Here is a 17,320-nt window from a genome sequence, read left to right as displayed (position 1 = left end):
TGCCACTGGGCTATCATTGCTCTTAAGCCCCCTCAGTACAGAAAGCTAGGAAATATACATGTTATGCTAATTATTATACACACATACACATCTATCTTTCTACGATCTACATATGTATGTATGTAGTATCTATCTATCTATCTATCTGTCTGTCTATCATCTACCTATTAAAAACATGATTTACATTGGCACCCCTGATTTAGATATAGCACCGAGGTTCATTCCAGGTTTCTCTTTTCCCTTTTTTGTAATTTCTTCCTCTGACAGTGAGAAAACTGGCTCGCATGTTCCTTATATATTTCCTTATTGGCTTAATCCTAGTGTCTGTTGTTTCAGAATTGCTAACTGTATTTTGCTTTACTACCTTGAGTCGAAATGTAGTTTCTAAAGTTACCTAGGCTAGCTCTTTTCCTTCTCACTCCTTTTTGTGTGGCTATGTTGCTCAGTTTTAATACAGTTAGGCCCATAGTTGCTATTTATATTCCATTTAGCTTTCCCTTGCAACCTGGTTTTAAATCTCATTTATTCATTTTTAGTGTGTAGTAACATAAGTGTGGTCCTGAGTTAAAATGATATAAAAACTCTACTCAGGGAGGCGTGCCTTCCTCCCCATCGCTACCCCATTGTTTGCTCTTCTTCCTACTTCTTTCCATATCACCTTCATTCTATTCAGTTTCTGTTTTATTGTTCCTGTAATTATTTCGCAACAGTAAACAAATAGTGGTGCATTTTCTCGATCTCATTCTGTCTTACGTGAAGGATAGCACAGTATTTTCCCTCTCTTTGTACATCTAACAGTATATCCTGGAAATTATCCGAATTTAATTCATAGCATTCTTCAGTATTTTCTTGAATAATGGCATCAGACCTCATGTGTAGGTATAACATAATCTAGACAACTACGCTTCTCTGATGGACATTTTGTATTGTTTCCAATATTTTGCAATTACGAGAAATGCTGCAGTGAATAAACTGCACCTTTTAAAAAATATACTTTTGGAGGTGTATTTTCAGGGTGGATTTCTAAAGGAATGAATGTTGGCCCAAAAGTATTGCCAAATTTCCTTACAGAAGGATTGTATCAATCTGCATATCTCAGTGTTGTTTTTATAGTAATCTAATTCTGAGTAACTTGAACTCATGTTTATGTCTGAGAACCATTTTTGTATCTTGTGCATTTTCTGCTTTTCTGTTACATTGCTAGTTCAGTCTGAATTTGAGAAGTAACAATAGCTTTAGCCAAAACTGAATTTATTTTTCAGTGAGATATATTTAGATACATTAAATATTGGTATCTAAATCTGAGAATACCTTGAGAAGCTTTCACCCAAGGGGGAAAATAAGTGGTTTGGACTGGGTGTCGTACTAAGGGCAGGGCAGTGTTAATTGGAATGAAACTGAACTTGGCATGTGGAAAATATGAGATCCTGTGAAAATTCATTCCTGATTTCTAGTAACAGCCCTTCCTTCTGTCACAGAAGGAGCCTCAGATCTCACAGGGCAGTGAGAGTTAGAAATCATTGAGCTGGGGAGTGTGTGGCCATGCAGTCTTCTGCTTAAGCTTTTGAGGAAGTGATGCGGACAGGGTGTGACCTCAAAAAAGGAAGGGGTCAGTGCAGCCCAGGGGGACCCCAGGAGCCCTCCTGAAGGAGGAGGCTTGAATGGAGAAGTCAGGGTTGGTTGGATAAATGCGACCTGGTGAAAGTCTAATGGTATTCATGGGACATGAGTAAAATGTAGTTGGAAGTTCTACACCCCTAGAATTTTCAACTCTGCGCATATGACAGAGGTGTGAGAACGGCTAAGTGTTTTTCACTCATCCATCCTATTCCATTCCTCACAGCAGTTTTCAGAAGTATTAATGATTGTGATCCCTATTTTCCAGATGAGATAACTGAGGCTCAGTGTTTTCTACAAAGGAATAAAATTAAGCAAGATAAATTTGAACCCAGGTCTTTTTGTTCTTGGGATCTGAATTCTCATGCTATGCTGTGCTCATAGGGGTACCCATCACAAGGCAGTTAATCTCAAATGCCCAACAGCAGGTGAGTGGATACACATGTATTCCTGTATTCATATAAGGAAATGTTAACCTGCAGGGAAAATTAATTCATGCTGTGTGTTTCAACAGGGACAATTTTTTTTTTTTTTTTTTGAGATGGAGTCTCAATCTGTCCCCAGGCTGGAGGGCAGTAGTGTAATCTCAGCTTACTGCAACGTCCACCTCTCAGGTTCAAGTGATTCTCCTGCCTCAGCCTCCCAAGTAGCTGGGAGGCTGTACAGGCTCGCACCACCACACCTGGCTAATTTTTTGTATTTTTAGTAGTTAACACTGTTTCACTGTGTTAGCCAGGATGGTCTTGATCTCCTGACCTCATGATCTGCCTGTCTCGGCTTTCCAAAGTGCTGGGATTACAGGCATGAGCCACAGCGCCTGGCCTGTCTTTTCATCTTCTTAATGGGCCCTTACATAGAACAAGCATTTTTATATTTGACAGAGTCCAATGTATCTTTTTCTTTTCTATGAATCATGCTGCAGTGTCATGTTTAATAAGTGTTCACCAACACGGAGAAATCTTAATCTTTGTGCTGGGGACATTGGTGGCATGTTATTTTCTATATACTACATTAGTATAAATTTCAAGAAATGGCAGTAAAATGGTCATGCTGGCATATTTTCTACAAATTCTAAAACAAGGACTTTTTTTTTTTTTTCTTAGTGGTTGGTGACAGGTAAATTAACATATGCCTGGGCTCAGCTTAGCATATAATGCATATTAAATATTCACTTCTTTAGACTAAATTATGCATCAATGGACCTCACGAGCTGGCCAGGCCTTTCCTAGAGGCCAGAGAGTGTGAGTCCGCTGTTGGCGCTTGTTTCTTATTGAGTTAGACTGAAAAGTTGTATCTCAGTGGGCTCCAGATTCTCAAAGAGCCAGAAGCCAAGCTAAAAACCCAGAGAGCTTCAAACAAAAATCCAGGAAGAACAACAGTATTAAGTCTGAGAATAAGAGTGCCATTCATTTATCCATTCACTCACTCACTCAGCAAATATTTCCTGAGTGCCTGGAGTGTGCCGGGAATTCTACTGGGCCCTGGGGATACAATGGGAAACAATAGTTATGTGGCCCCTCCCCTGGTGGAACATAGACTCTGCCAAGGGAAAGATGCCGAAAGAGAAAAGCAAACCTCTACAGACAAGAGTCGGAAACATTAATTAAACCACTGACAAATTATTGTCAAAATCATATTATTTTAAACCATTGACAAATTATATGTGAATTATATTAAACCACTGTCGAATTATTGTCAAATTATACAAAACCATGACAATTTATTGTCAGTGGTGTAATTAATGTTTCCAAGAGTTGTAAACATTAATTAAACCATTGACAAATAAATACATGTATTTGGAAAATCTGATTTGCTCGCAAGTAAATAGCAGCATAAATTACTGTGGTTCATTTATTTATCGATAGTTATGTATACCTACTATGTGCTAGCTGCTGTCTTAAATACTGAGGTTGAAGTTCAGAAACCAAGACTGCCTCTTGCTGGCTAAATCTGAAATAAAAGCTTATCCCTGGAGAGATTCCTGTAACACAGAGAATGGAATATTCTGGTCCTATATCCATCCCTAGAGCAACTGGGCTCCAACCAGGCCACATGGCTGACTCAAGTCAGCGAGGCTTCCCAGAAAGAAAACAGGACACATTTCCACAAACAGGAGAGAACTGGGTATTAGGTATTGAGACTCTACTGACGTTATCTCCAAACATTGCTTCGTTTCCTGAAGTTCACCACAGCCTTTCCTCCAGCCTCAGTTCTTCTGGCCACACATTCTACGCCAGAACTCCTCGCTTTAAGTGTGCTTGCCATGTTTGGCTGACAGCTGGATGGTTTCCAGGAAGGGCGTGCCATGCAGCGTGCACTCACAGGAGAAATAAAAGTCTCCCTCCACTGGGATGTCGAGTGGCTTCTTTTAATATTATGGTTAATCAGGAGTACACTTGTGCCCAGGTACATCTATGAGGCAGACAGACATACCTGCAATGCACTAAGATGAGGTTGAAGGCAATGCACTGTTTTTAATGCTCCTGGCCTGCCAATCAAGTTGTATCTGATTGATGAGGATGCCTGCTGCAACCCCTGCTGGTCTCTTTAAAAATTCAAGCTTATCAATTCATGAGTCTCCGCAAAAATTGACGAGCTCCATGATCCAGGCAAAACATTATTTTCTGCCTAAATCTGCATTAGCTTTCAATTCTTGCCAGAACAAATCACCACATAGTGCCTTAAAACAGTGCAAATTTATTATCTCACATTTTTAAAGATACGTTGGAAATTCACTGCAGATTTCACCAGGCTAAAATCAAGGTGTCTGCAGGCTGTGTTTCTTCCTGGCAGCTTTAGGGGAGAATCCGTTTCCTTGCCCATTCAGGTTCTTCCTTGTGCGTGTACACTGAGGGTCCTGTTTCCCTGTTGGCTGTTAACTGAGGGCCACCCCAGCTTCTATTAATAGAAGACGTTCTTACTCCTTGTCTTACAGTTCCTTTCTCCTTCTCAACAACCAAAGACAGCGTTGCACTCCCTCTCATGCTTCAGGGCTCTTTTGCCTCTTCCTCTGGCCTCATCTCTCCCTGTCTGACTCTTTTGCCTTCCTCTTCCAGTTTTAAGGGCTCCCATGACTATAATGAGTTCATCGAGATAATCCAGAATAATCTATTTTAAGGCCCCCAATCTTAATCCCATCTACAAATTTCTTCTGTCATGCAATGTAATGTGTTCACAGGTTCCAGTTTCAGGTCATGAACATCTTTGGGGACAGTGCCTACCACAAAAGCTAATCCAAATGTTGAGATATTGTGTTGGGGTAGACATTTGAGGTCATTGAAGTCACCCTCTGACTTGACCTCCTGATCCCTCTCCTTTGTATTGGGAGCCTGCTGATAACAGAGCAGATATATTTCTGTCCCCTCTCCCATAGGTGATGGAATGATCTCCGGGGCCTGACAGGCTACCCTGGCCTTGGAGGTTGGAAATGTAAGTCCTCTCTGAGTTCCAACCCCGACATGGGTGTGAGCAAGGGGGTAGAAAGCAATGGTAGAAAGCAATGTGGAGAAGATGAGCTCCAGTAATACGTGATAGAGTTATCAGCAGGGTTGGGTGGTGAAGAGGGCTACTGAGCAGTGCCCTGCTGCTTGGGACCACCTGGGTTGGAATTGCAGCATCAGCACTCTAGCTCTGCAACTATGGGTGAGTTCTCTAACATCGCTTTTCCTCGGTTTCCTCATCTACAGTGTGGGGAGAGTCCACGGTTTACTTTGTTTAAGGCTCAGTTCTAGTCCGTGTTGCATATAACAGTGACCCAACTGGCATGTTCTGCTGTCAAGTGCGTGCATTGTAGATGGAAAGTCAGAATAAGAACACTACTGCCCATCCGTCCACAAGCTCACTTCAAATGGTAGAAAGTAATGTGGAGACGATGAGCCCCAGTAATATGTGATAGAGTTATCAGCAGGGTTGGGTGGTGAAGAGGGCTAGTCAGAAATGGTAATCTAGGAAGGAAAGGCTTTTTTTAGGAGATGAAGCCGAGGTCTGAATAATGAGAAGGATCCCACCATGGACAGGTCACGGGAGAGGATTGCAGGCCGAAGAAGCCACAAAGTGCAAAGGGCTTGTGGCAGGAGCATTTCACAAGAGATCTGTGAGAGAAGAGGTATGAAAGATGCTTGAAGCATAGACAAGGGACAAATAAATTCTAGATAGGGAGGAGAGGATATTTGACCAAGACCTTAAAAGATGGTAAGGTTTCACCGAATGCACATGGCGAGGATGAATATGAAAGTCTTGGAAACAAGCTGACCCAAAGCACCAGTGGAGGATCAGTGGCAGCTGGAGCCCAGGGCTTTAGGAGGTGTTGGCAGGACCTAGCATGCCTTGGCAAAGAATTAGCTAAGTAAATCTACAGGTAAAGTGGTGCAACTGGTAGCTTCTCAAGAATGGAGTAATAACTATTCCTGCTGTGAAAAATCACTGTGGTGGTGGATGGGTGAATGAATACAAGGAAGACCAGTAGGAGAACATACCAGCAGTACCCAGAGGGATGCCCAAGGCTGAATCAGGTCCTTCTTTGCAATGAGTAGGTAGGATATGGATAGCAAGGACTATTTGTGTCTTCTATGGGAGGTGTACACACTGGAACTTAGCGACCAACTGAATTTGAAATGTGAGGGAGTCAAGGGGGACTCTGAACCCAAGTTGTTACCTTTATAGATAAGCATGTGGTCAATGGACAGAGAAGGAGGCAACAGAAGAGGAAAGAGGAAATGGCTTGGGGGAGCTTGCAGCCAGATGTGTAGAACCAGAAGAGCCTCGGGTTGTGTGTGGTTTGCTGGACCCAGGATGCAAAGGCTCAGTTAATCACACAACTCAGCCGATGTCACATTATTACAATTAGTCAACCCCCAACAACGCTCATCCCTTGATTGATTGGTTGATTCATTCATTTATTCATCTTATTTCCATTCTTCATTTCTATTTACCCATATGTAATACATGTCTTGGGGGTGTCTGTGTGTGTGTCTGTGTGTGTGTGTGTAGGTGTAAGCATTATTTTAACAATGTATATAGGTGATTTTTGTGCAGTGTGTTTACAATTTGCATAAATGTTATTGATTTATAAAAGTATATATGCATATAAGTCCATATTTCACATTGGGTTTTTTATACCCACCCATCTTGCTCTGGTACAACCATTGCTTCCGAAGTCTGGTCTCTATGGAAGTCACCCACCAAACGAAGTTATAGATTGTCTCCAACTTCCTGGTCCCCAAATAGTTCTGTGATGTTTATCTTCTTATGAGGATTATGCTATGAATACCGTATGAAACTCTACAGTGTATATTCAGGAGCATTTATTTAACAGCTATGGGTTGGAAGTGCTCTTCATATTCATGTCAGACTTTTGGATTTCCTTTTCTGTAACTCTCCTCTGTCCAGTTTTCCTTGGGGGTTGCTTTCCTTTTCACATTGATTGGCAAAACTTACTTCTATATTCTAGATTTTAATTCTTTGCTGTTGTAAGTACTTTATACTTGGAACATGCACTTTAAAATCTGTTTTCCAAGAATTTGTTACCTACTTATCCTGCTTTTCAATTTTCAGCTTTATGGAATCTCTTTTTTTCCTCTCCCAACCTCCTTTCCCTGAATGTTATAAAGTACTTATTTTAGTTGCTGACATTTCTGAGGGGTAGGAATAGAGCATGTCAGGTATAATATCTTCCCTTATGCATATTTAATTCATTTTTGAGCACTAAGATTATTTGAAGAAAATTCAAACCTGCTGAGCAGGTCATCTGATCTTGCATGGGAGACAGGGGTGTTTTGGTAAGTGATTAACAAGTAGCTATCTGGGGAAGAGCCCACAATTTATAGCATCTGCCAATCTTTGTGGCATAAATACTTCAGAATGGCTGATTTGAAGCTTCTATCATGTACCACAATTTGATGGAGTCAGGGACGATCTCCTTGTGGGGGTGGTGTTTGAGCTGAGGTCTAAAAGACCTAGAAGGAGGTAGTTCAAGTGGCAATCATCACATCATCCAAGCAAGAGATAGTAGTAGGAAAAGAAGGGGCCAAACAGACACATAGCAACTGAGTCCACACGCCTTTGAGGTACTTTCCCATATCCCCCACCCAGCACCAGTTTCCATGTCTCCCTGGCCTGAACTGTGACATTTAGCTAATCTTATTCCAAGGGGATCTGGATGATGTAATTTTTAAGGCTCGATGTATTTCCAGTCCCAACAAAATCAGGGTTCTGCTCCTTAGAAAGAGAAGTGGAATTCTATTGAATAGAGAGAGAGCAGTTGCTGGCACATGAAATGTGATAAAAAGATTGAAGACAAAATCAACTTCTTTCAAGGCATTTTTCTGCGAAGTAGATGAGAAAACATACCCTATACCTGGAGAGGGACCCAGTGTCCAACTTGGATTTCGTTTCCTTGTTTTGCAAATGCTGAAATTAACCTGACCCTGTGCAAAGGTAGAAGTGACATTGTGAGTTCCAGAATTTTGAGGTAAAGACAGGCTTATTTACTGAGGGCCTAAAATAATTTGTCAGTTTTCCATGTGCATTTCCAGGAAACCGTTGAATAGCTACCACCCTTTTTCACTCACTTTAGAGATATGTACTTTAAAAAAAGTTGTTGACTGGATCTGTTACATTTTTGCAATTTCGCATTTAATTCATTTATAGGTAGCTGTTTTAATTTGCCTCTTCCACATTTTAAAGTTTTATCGTTGTTTAGCAATGAGTTGTGCAGTAAGCAAGTCTACAAAAATTCAAGAGGGCTGCACTAAAAAGGCGTACAAATTGCGTTCTGTGGTCTTTTTTATTCTACCTAGAGGCAGATTGTTTGGTGACAGTTTCATCGGATTTCTTCTATAAATGGAATAGACATTTTAGTTCTATAATTTCATTAAATAGAAGCTACTCCTGTCATATTTTAGGTTGATTACAGCTTATTGTCACTTAGAAGACTTCAAAGATCACTTAGAGAATGGAAGAAGATAATGTATTTCATAGTATTATAATTTATAAACCAGAATTATGGAATTACATATTTTAATTATGTAAGATTGCATGTTTTCTGAGCCACATAGTCTAAATCCAAAAAGCTCTTTGCAAATTATTATGCACACTTTCTTCTTTGTTCTCTTTATATTTTATTCAGAGCATTATCTGGATTTGTGTCTGCTACTCTGACTATGTACCTTTTGCAGATAGTTGCTGACTGGCTGTTTCTGCATCCCCAGCAGAGGACTGGCAGCTTGTTAGAGCTCATTAAGTATTTGTCAATTTGAATTAAATTTGAAATATTGTATTAAAAGTCTTGCACCAACCTCCAGGGGCCTTACCAGTGATTTTTATTCTTACTATGGCAATGTAGTTGCATTCCACACTTATTAAATATCTTGATGCTTTTTTCCCTCTAAATGGAGCTCCAAACTTTTATACAGTGTTATGCTCCGCTGAGTTTCGTATAAGGACATTGCCGCCTGCTCTTGGCGTTGACGCTTCAGGATCAATATGAGGTGTTACTTCCCTAGAAGAAAGAAATATTACTGAGTGATTTCACATTGCTTAGGATCTGAACTTTTCAACTTTTAACAAATTTTTCATTGACAAATAATAGTATACATTTATGAATTCCAGTACAATGTTATGATACATGTATACATTAGTGTAACTAAATCAGGATAATTAACATAGCCATCACCTCACATACTTATTATTTCCATTACTGAAAAGATGAAAGATATCAAGTGCTGGCAAGGATGTGAAGGAAAGGTAACATCTGTGCACTCTTAGTGGTAATGTAACTTAGTACAGCCTTTCTGGAAAACAGTATAGAGATTCTTCTAAAAATAAAACCAGAACTACCATGTGATCCAGCAATCCCACTTCTCATTAGGCATTCAAAGGATCTGATTTAATAATCATTTTAATACTTGAAATTTTGACTGGGCTTAAAGAGGAAAAGGAATTTTTTTCTCTTTGTAAACTTGATGGAAGAATGGGTTGTGAATATATGGGCCATAGCAGAATGTGAGAAAAATTCAGACCCCATGTTCACAAAGTCGAGAATTTCTCTAACACATTGCTAACCTTTCTGACATCCTCTTACAACACTTAACACTCTGCCCCTTTGCTCTGGTGTTCTAGTCACATGACTTTCTTATTTATTTATTATACTTTAAGATCCTGCAGGTTTGTTACATAGGTAGACACATGCCATGGTAGTGGTTTGCTGCATCCATCCCCCTGTCATCTGCATTAGGTATTTCTCCTAATGTTATCCCTTTCCAATCCCCCCACCCCCTGCTATTCTTCCCCTAGCCCCGAACTCCCCAGGCCCCAGTATGTGATGTTCCCCTCCAGTGTCCATGTATTCTCATTATTCAACACCCACTTATGAGTGAGAACATGCGATGTTTGGTTTTCTGTTCTTGTGTCAGTTTGCTGAGAATGATGGTTTCCAGTTTCATCCATGTCCCCGCAAAGGACATGAACTCATCCTTTTTTATGGCTGCCTTCCTCCCCATCACCTACATCTGGCATTTCTTCCCATGCTATCTCTCCCCAACTCCCCACCCTCCGCTGTCCCTCCCTTATTTCCCCCCAACAGACCCCAGTGTGTGATACTCCCCTCCCTGCGTCCGTGTGTTCTCATTGTTCAATACCCACCTATGAGTGAGAACATGCTCATCACTGGTCATTAGAGAAATGCAAATCAAAACCACATTGAGATACCATCTCACGCCAGTTAGAATGGCGATCATTAAAAAAACCTGGAGACAACAGATGCTGGAGAGGATGTGGAGAAATAGGAATGCTTTTACACTGTTGGTGGGAGTGTAAATTAGTTCAACCATAGTGGAAGACAGTGTGGCGATCCCTCAAGGACCTAGAAATAGAAATTCCATTTAATCCACTCATTTCTTTCACATCCATGATCGCCTGTAGAATGCCAGCTTGATGCAATTAGGAACTATGCCTGAATTTCCCAATTTTATTTATCCAGGGCTAAGAACAGTACTCAGCGTGTACTAGGTGCTTGATAATGAAAGCGGAGCAGCTGCAGCCAGATTCCCTGGTTCCCACAGTCCAGCCCAGGCCGCCCGGGTGAAAGCCAGGAGTCCTAACAGCCAGGCCGCAGAAGCGGAGTAGCTGCAGCGGGACTTAGGCTCTTGACCTTCCTAAACCCGAAGAATGGGGAAAGGGGCGTCATTGCGGCTGTGAATGCTACAGCTCAAACAGAACTCGTGGACCCAAATAGTGCGATTTATTAGGGAGAGCGAAAGGACAGCTCCCACGCCGCCATAGGAGCCCTCACCCATGCTGGAGAGACTGAAGCCTTTACCCCTGGGTTATTCCCGCCCCATTCCTGTCCTCGTCCAATGAGAGGGGTTCTTTCAAACTTCCTCTGCATTAATTGGTCTTTGAATCCTTTACCTGATTGGCTACTGTTTTACACCCCTGAGTTACAGAGCCCCCACCTCCGAGAGCCAGAGGCGGGAAAACCAGAGACCAAGTCCCTACCTGGCGGGCCAGAGGCCAGAAAATGGAAGCAAAGGCCCCACCTAGCAGGCCAGAAGCAGGAAAGTGGAAACAGAGGCCCCTAGAGGGGGAAGTCCCTCTCACACAGCCCCTCAGAAAGGATCTGTGAAATGGACACACCTTCAGCTTTTGAATCCGGTGATTAACTCGTGCTGTGGCACCTTGTGATAGGAAGAAATAAAGTAAGATTTGACAAACCCAACCGACCCCCAGGTTCTCTAAGTCGGAACCTCAGTCCTTATCTTGCCTGCATGACTCATGCTTTTCATAATCATCACCAGTTTAGAGATTGCAAGACGACAGATTTCATTGGTGAAATCAATGAATTTATTGGTGCCGCTGCTTGGCAGAAACACAGCACCCTGCTCTAGACTTTGGATTTCCTTATCAGTGATTTTCCTTTAGGATTTGTATGGAAGAAATTGGTAGCCAAAAAAAAAAAAAAAAAAAAAAAAAAAAAAAGGCATTATGATCTTCCAAATTCCTGAAATCCATCCCTCCGGAATATCTTCTTCCTTAAATATGAAATAAATTTTTAAACTTAAGTTCTACTAAGGCACGAAGAAATTCTTTAGCATCTCAATTTTCTTGAGGATTTGTATGCTGCACATCTCAGCTCCACTCATCTTCAAGAACTATAGTTTTATTTTATTTCATTTTTTTTCACTGTCTAGAAATAGAAGGCAGTTAGTCTTAAAGGCAATAGCAATTTGACAGCCTTGTAATTTATCAGGTCTGTGGGTCCTTAGATGTTTCTTGCCAGGGTTCAACCTGAAACTGGAAGAGAGGCGGAATACTGTCTCACTAAAGAGGTTTTCTGGGGTATTTATCCAAGGCTTCTTAATGCAATTTTGAATGCAAAGATCCATATTCCTTTTTTTTTTTTTTCTGGTCTGGTCTTACTGCTGCTTGGCAATATTTTGAAGTTTTAGTTGGTCAACTTTTACCCCTTGATGCTTGTTAGCCACTTATAATTATGTGCTGGAATAAGGGGGAAAGGAGAATATTTGTGACTTGATAAGAAATGAAACTAGGTGGATATTTTCAAAGTTTCTTATGGCATAAATTCAGTAACTCAATTTTATCAGCTTCATGCTATACAAAAAAAAAAAGACAGTAAAGAGTTAGATTCCATTTTGCATAGGGCTGGATCGCACAGCTAAAATCAATGATCACACATAATGTTTTCATCACTGAGTAGGTTAATAAAGACCTGAATAAAATTTGCTGACAATAAGAACCACAGACCACAGGAACAGAACCAATATTTGTTCATTTGCTATTTGTAGATACATTTCCCATATAGTGGATATTGTGTTAGAAATTTAAATGCAGTTAGCACACAATGCATTATAATATTTGAACAAAGATACAACAAAAGGCAGACTGTGGGTGTGTGTGCGTATGAAAGATCCAGCTCATTCTTGATTTCTAGAAGTAACCAAATCTCAGTGATCACAGTGGTTGAGGTTTGCTGAAAATATAGCAGCCACTCAAAGGTGGGAAATAAACTTTCAGTGGAGAACACCTAAGCCTTGCCTTATTAGTAGCTCTTAGAGTGTGGTGCCAATGTGTATTTCATCAGTGACACCCAGGATAACTGTGAGAAATTCTGTGTACTGCTAAATGACAGATATTTCTGGAGTTAATTATACCTGTTCATAGAATAGAGAAACACCATTCTTTGCTTTTTTATTCAAAAAATGAACTGACACGAGGAAATAAAAAAGATCAGAATTCAAGTATTGGGATGTCAGTTACATAATTAATGTCAGGGATGAAGGAAGAGCTAGTGGCTTCCTACCGTTTTGAAGAAGTATACTTTACACATTGTATCACATCATTAGAAGGTTTTACTTGCTATTGCAATAATCCTATTCATAGTAATATTGATGGAGTGAGAGAAAATGATAGGCTCACTTTTGGTTAGACCAGCATATAAATTAAAATGTCTTTTATAGAACTGTGTGCTTTAATCTTTCCTCTTCTTTCCTCTACAAGTCACCAGATTCTAAACTATGAATTGCCTGTGAATTCATTTTAGTACTGTTGGATGTAAGAAACATTAGATCCTTTTTTAATTTCACAAATGAAGAAATGGAGGTTCAATGTTGAGAGCTCTTAATCCAACGCACATTGTTTCTGTCTGTTACAAATGCTTTGGCTGAAGAAAGTAACAGACAAGTAGCTTAGACTGATAGTGCTTCATTTTATTTTACATAACAAGATGCCTGGAGGTGAGCAGCTACTGTTATCAGTTCATTTTTTTTAAATTTAAATATTAGGCCTGGAGTTTCTATGATTGGCTCAGGCTTTCCCTCAGGGCCATAGAATGGTTGCTATAATTCCAAGCATCACAGCCGTATTCAAGCAGGCCCTACAGTGTGGAAGAGTGATGCTTGTCTCATTTATCAAGAAAGCAATGCAGTTCCAGAAACCCCCTGGTAGGCACCTATTTCTGTCTTATTGGTCAGCACCTGGAAAAATGAGTATTTACTTTTTCAACCAGTGTAGTGGAGGTAGACAAGGCGGAAAAGAATTAAGAATGGGTGTTAGTTACAAGCCTTCAGTGACTGCCACATTGCTAGTTTCCAATCATTACTCTAACACATCTCAGACTAACATGTTTACATTGCCTCTGGGGCTCACTTGCTGCATAATTAAACAGACGCTGGGAATACAGCACCTGCTGTGCACCCATGCTAAGTGCTGGGCGAACAGCGATAAGCAAGGCAACTATGGTCCTCCATGCTATAAAAATCAGAGGTTTTCGAGGGAAGCAGTATTAAATAGCCAATTAAATGATGGAGTATCTAATTATGGTTTGTTATTAAATGTGCAGTGACATGAAAGGGCAGACAAGACCTGGATAGAGACGTAGATGGCTTCTCTGAGAGAGTCACCACTGAACTGGGCGTTAAAGCATGGACAAAAGTAAAATGAGCCCAGAGAATGAAGGAATCCTTTTCAAAAGGAAAACAGCATGGACAAAAACAACTGCGTGGCCAAGGATCAGCGCGGGATACTGCTTCCCCGTGACAAGAAATGTTAGTGCGGTTTCAGGTACACACAAAATACCTATTGGTATATGTTTGCATATCCAAATTATAAGGACCCGTAGGGAGAGTCTGTTACACTTAGATATTCAAATTAAAGTGTTGTGCACACTAATTGCCTTTGTCGACTTTCTTCCCTGTCTGTCAGTAGCTGTCAGCATTTGTATATTGTGCAGCACAATGGATCTTGCCTGGATCTTCACTGTCAATAGCTTTGCTTAATTCCAGAGCTTCTCCAATATCCCTTTTACTGACCTTATGTAATCTTGACGGGAATGCAAGTCACATTGCAGTTGATTTGCTCCTGTATATATCTGGTGATCAGTCTGACCAAGGAAGAGATCAGAGAGGTGGATGGGATCAGGGAAGACATATACCGCTCTTTCACACAGGACGAGTTTATTAGAGGTCTCTTCAGCAATGGACATTTCTTATGCTGACAACTTTTCCATCTTTACAGAATCTGATAACTTGAGAGGATCAGACAATGAATGCAGGGATAATGGAGATCTTACAGAAATATGAGTAGATTGTAAGATGCATAATATGCATGTCTAAGAGCAGTGAGCTAATCGACTGTTTCGTGTAGTTACTGATATCTTAATTTTTGTAGTGAATGCTGCAAGTACCACCAACCTCGGTGAACGTTTCTCCTAAAATGAACTCATAAGGATGAAGAAGTTTACTGGATTTGTAAGGCACAGAATGTCTGAGATTAAGTGGTATATTTTGGTCAATAAATCTGCATATTTCAGTCAATATATTTTCAATAACTAAACTTTCAGAAAATATCTGCTGCTATTCAAAAACCAAATATAAATAATGAGTCTAAAAAATGCAAAACAGAATACAATATTTTTCTCTCCTTATCACCACTGTAATGGAATACTCCCATGTTTCTAAGAGATAGTTTAATTACTAGTTTTAAATTTTTTTCTCTTCTTTTCTCCTTCCTCCTTTCCTGGCTTCCTACTTAGCCTTTTCGAAATGCAAATACCACCTTTCACCTCCTCCTCATCAGACATTTTCTACAGGGCAAGTGGATGTATATGCTCTCAGAGGGATCCCTCCTCCTGGGGAGCTGACAGTCAATTTGCAGAGGAAAGCAAGTTTCTCTGGAACTCTCACCTCTTGGGGATTTCCTCCAGAGGGCTTGTTGGAAATCACATCCCCTTGGCCTCTTATATAACTTATGTCTGCCAGGAAGATGCCAACTCAGGGCCAGCTCAGTACATAAGGCACCAAGCTAGCAAGGGGACCCTCTACCTTTGCTCACTTCCCCCATTACTTTGTAAAAGTGCCCACTTTCTGCTCCCAAGGGAAAGCGGTACATTTAAGGGCAGGCCACTTTCTGCACTTTCCTGTAAACTAGCTTTGGAATAAATTTACTCATTCTCATTACTCATGCTCTTGTTAATCACACTCTGTATGCAGTGAGCAACTGGCCTGCCTTTCGGTTACACCCCCACCATCTGATTGTTGCAAACAAGTTTCTCCATGTGGCAAATAGGAATAATAATAGTACCTATACTATGGGAAGATAAGGTGGATTAAATAAAAAATTAAAAGCAAAACATTTAGAACAATGCCTTAGCATGTAGCAAGTGTTCAAGAAAATTCAGCTTTTATTGCTAAGTTCTTTATCTACTTGCTCTTGGAAAAGTGAACCACAGCAAAAGAACAGTAGTCAAAACAGACATCCACTGATCTAGAATAAGCCTGCTGAATAGAACTTTGGCCAGGTGAAGTGGCTCATGTCTCTAATTCCAGCACTTGGGAGACTGAGGTGGGAGGATTGCTTGAGGCCAAGAGTTCGAGACCATCTTAAGCAACAAAGTGAGTGAGACCATCTCTCTGCAAAAAAAAAAAAAAAAAAAAAAAAGAATTAGCCAGGCATGCTGTTGTGTCTGGAGTCCTGCTACTCTGGAGGCTCAGGTGGGAGGATTGATTGCTTGGGCCCAGGAGATTGAGGCGACAGTAGAAAAAAGAAATGAGGCTCCCATGGCTACATTGGGAGGGACTCTGCCTATCTAGACACAGGCTCTGAGACATTCTCAATTGCCCTTCAGACAGCAGATGGAATGGCTGCAGGCTGGGCAGAACAGGACACCTCTATCCACAGTTCACAAACATAGATTCTTAAAACATGAGGGTAACAAGAAAGAAAGGCTTGAGGGGGTAGCAAGTTCAGTTAGTAAAAGATAATTACTCAAGTCAGGGCATCCAAATCCCCAGAGGGAAACTGCTTCAGTAGAAATGGGCAGTGATTTATCAGGACACAGGGGAAGCGCGAACTAGAGGTGAATGTGTTAGAGTCTGTTTGAAAACCTACAGGGGAAAAAACTTTCAGCATAATTTGGAAGGTAGCTTAGGAAGGTAAAGCATTCTTTTACAAAGAGTAATTAGATGGGTGAGCCTTCATATGTTCCGTATCTTCCACAAAAGCATTGATTTGCAGCAGGAAAAAATTGTACAGTTGCCAGGAAAACCCTTTAGTTCAGGGATCTCCTTCCCACTGCTATTCAGAGTTCTTAAATTTTATTAGAGCTTTATTTATCTGAGTCTTTGAAGTATTTTAGCCTTATTTTTTTCTTAAATAATAATAATAATAAAGAAACAGAAGTCATGACAGTTTTTTTTTTTTTTTTTTTGAGACTGAGTCACACACTGTCCCAGGCTGGAGTACGATGGTGCGATCTCAACTCACTGCAACCTCTACCTCCTGGGTTCAAGCAGTTCTCCTGCCTCTGCCCCCCGAGTAGCTGGGACTACAGGTACATGCCACCACGCCCAGCTAACTTTTTGTATTTTACTAGAGAGGGGATTTCACCATGTTGCTCAGGCTGGTCTTGAACCCCTGAGCTCAGGTGATCTGCCTGCCTTGGCCTCCCGAAGTGCTAGGATTACAGGAGTGACTCACCATGCCCAGCCATAAAATTTTCATAATGGAAGACTTGGGCCTAGCTGTTGGTGTGTGGATTTGATTAGTTCATTTTTTACAAGGACGCTTTGTTTCCAGTGTGCTGGGGTGCAGGGTGGAGGTGTTTGGTGTGATGTATACTCTCCGTGCTGGGGTGCAGGGTGAAGGTGTTTGGTGTGATGTATACTCTCCGTGCTGGGGTGCAGGGTGGAGG

General features: G+C 40.9%; 1 protein-coding gene across 6 annotated transcripts in view; it reads left to right on the top strand.

The window, feature by feature from the left end:
• LOC119466800 overlaps positions 1-17,320 on the top strand; it is a 31,705-nt gene that overhangs the window by 9,840 nt on the left and 4,545 nt on the right. Inside the window, exons 3-4 of one of the 6 annotated variants that reach the window (XR_005195281.1) lie at positions 1,886-2,045; positions 8,744-8,897. The exons of 2 other annotated variants lie outside the window; for them this stretch is intronic. Coding sequence is in view for 1 of the 4 variants with exons in the window: in XM_037727422.1 (XP_037583350.1) it covers positions 8,744-8,803 (60 nt within the window). In the remaining 3 variants the exon portion in view is untranslated. Of the gene's footprint in view, positions 1-1,885; positions 2,046-8,743; positions 8,901-17,320 lie in introns of those variants that run through there. 3 more of the 6 variants (XR_005195279.1, XR_005195280.1, XM_037727422.1) reach the window with 3 other exon arrangements.

This window comes from Cebus imitator, unplaced genomic scaffold (genome assembly GCF_001604975.1).
Source record: "Cebus imitator isolate Cc_AM_T3 unplaced genomic scaffold, Cebus_imitator-1.0 Scaffold230, whole genome shotgun sequence".
NCBI classification, from domain to species: Eukaryota; Metazoa; Chordata; class Mammalia; order Primates; family Cebidae; genus Cebus; species Cebus imitator.
The sequence above is the reverse complement of the archived record's forward strand: the minus strand, read 5'-3'. Positions and strand labels throughout refer to the sequence as shown.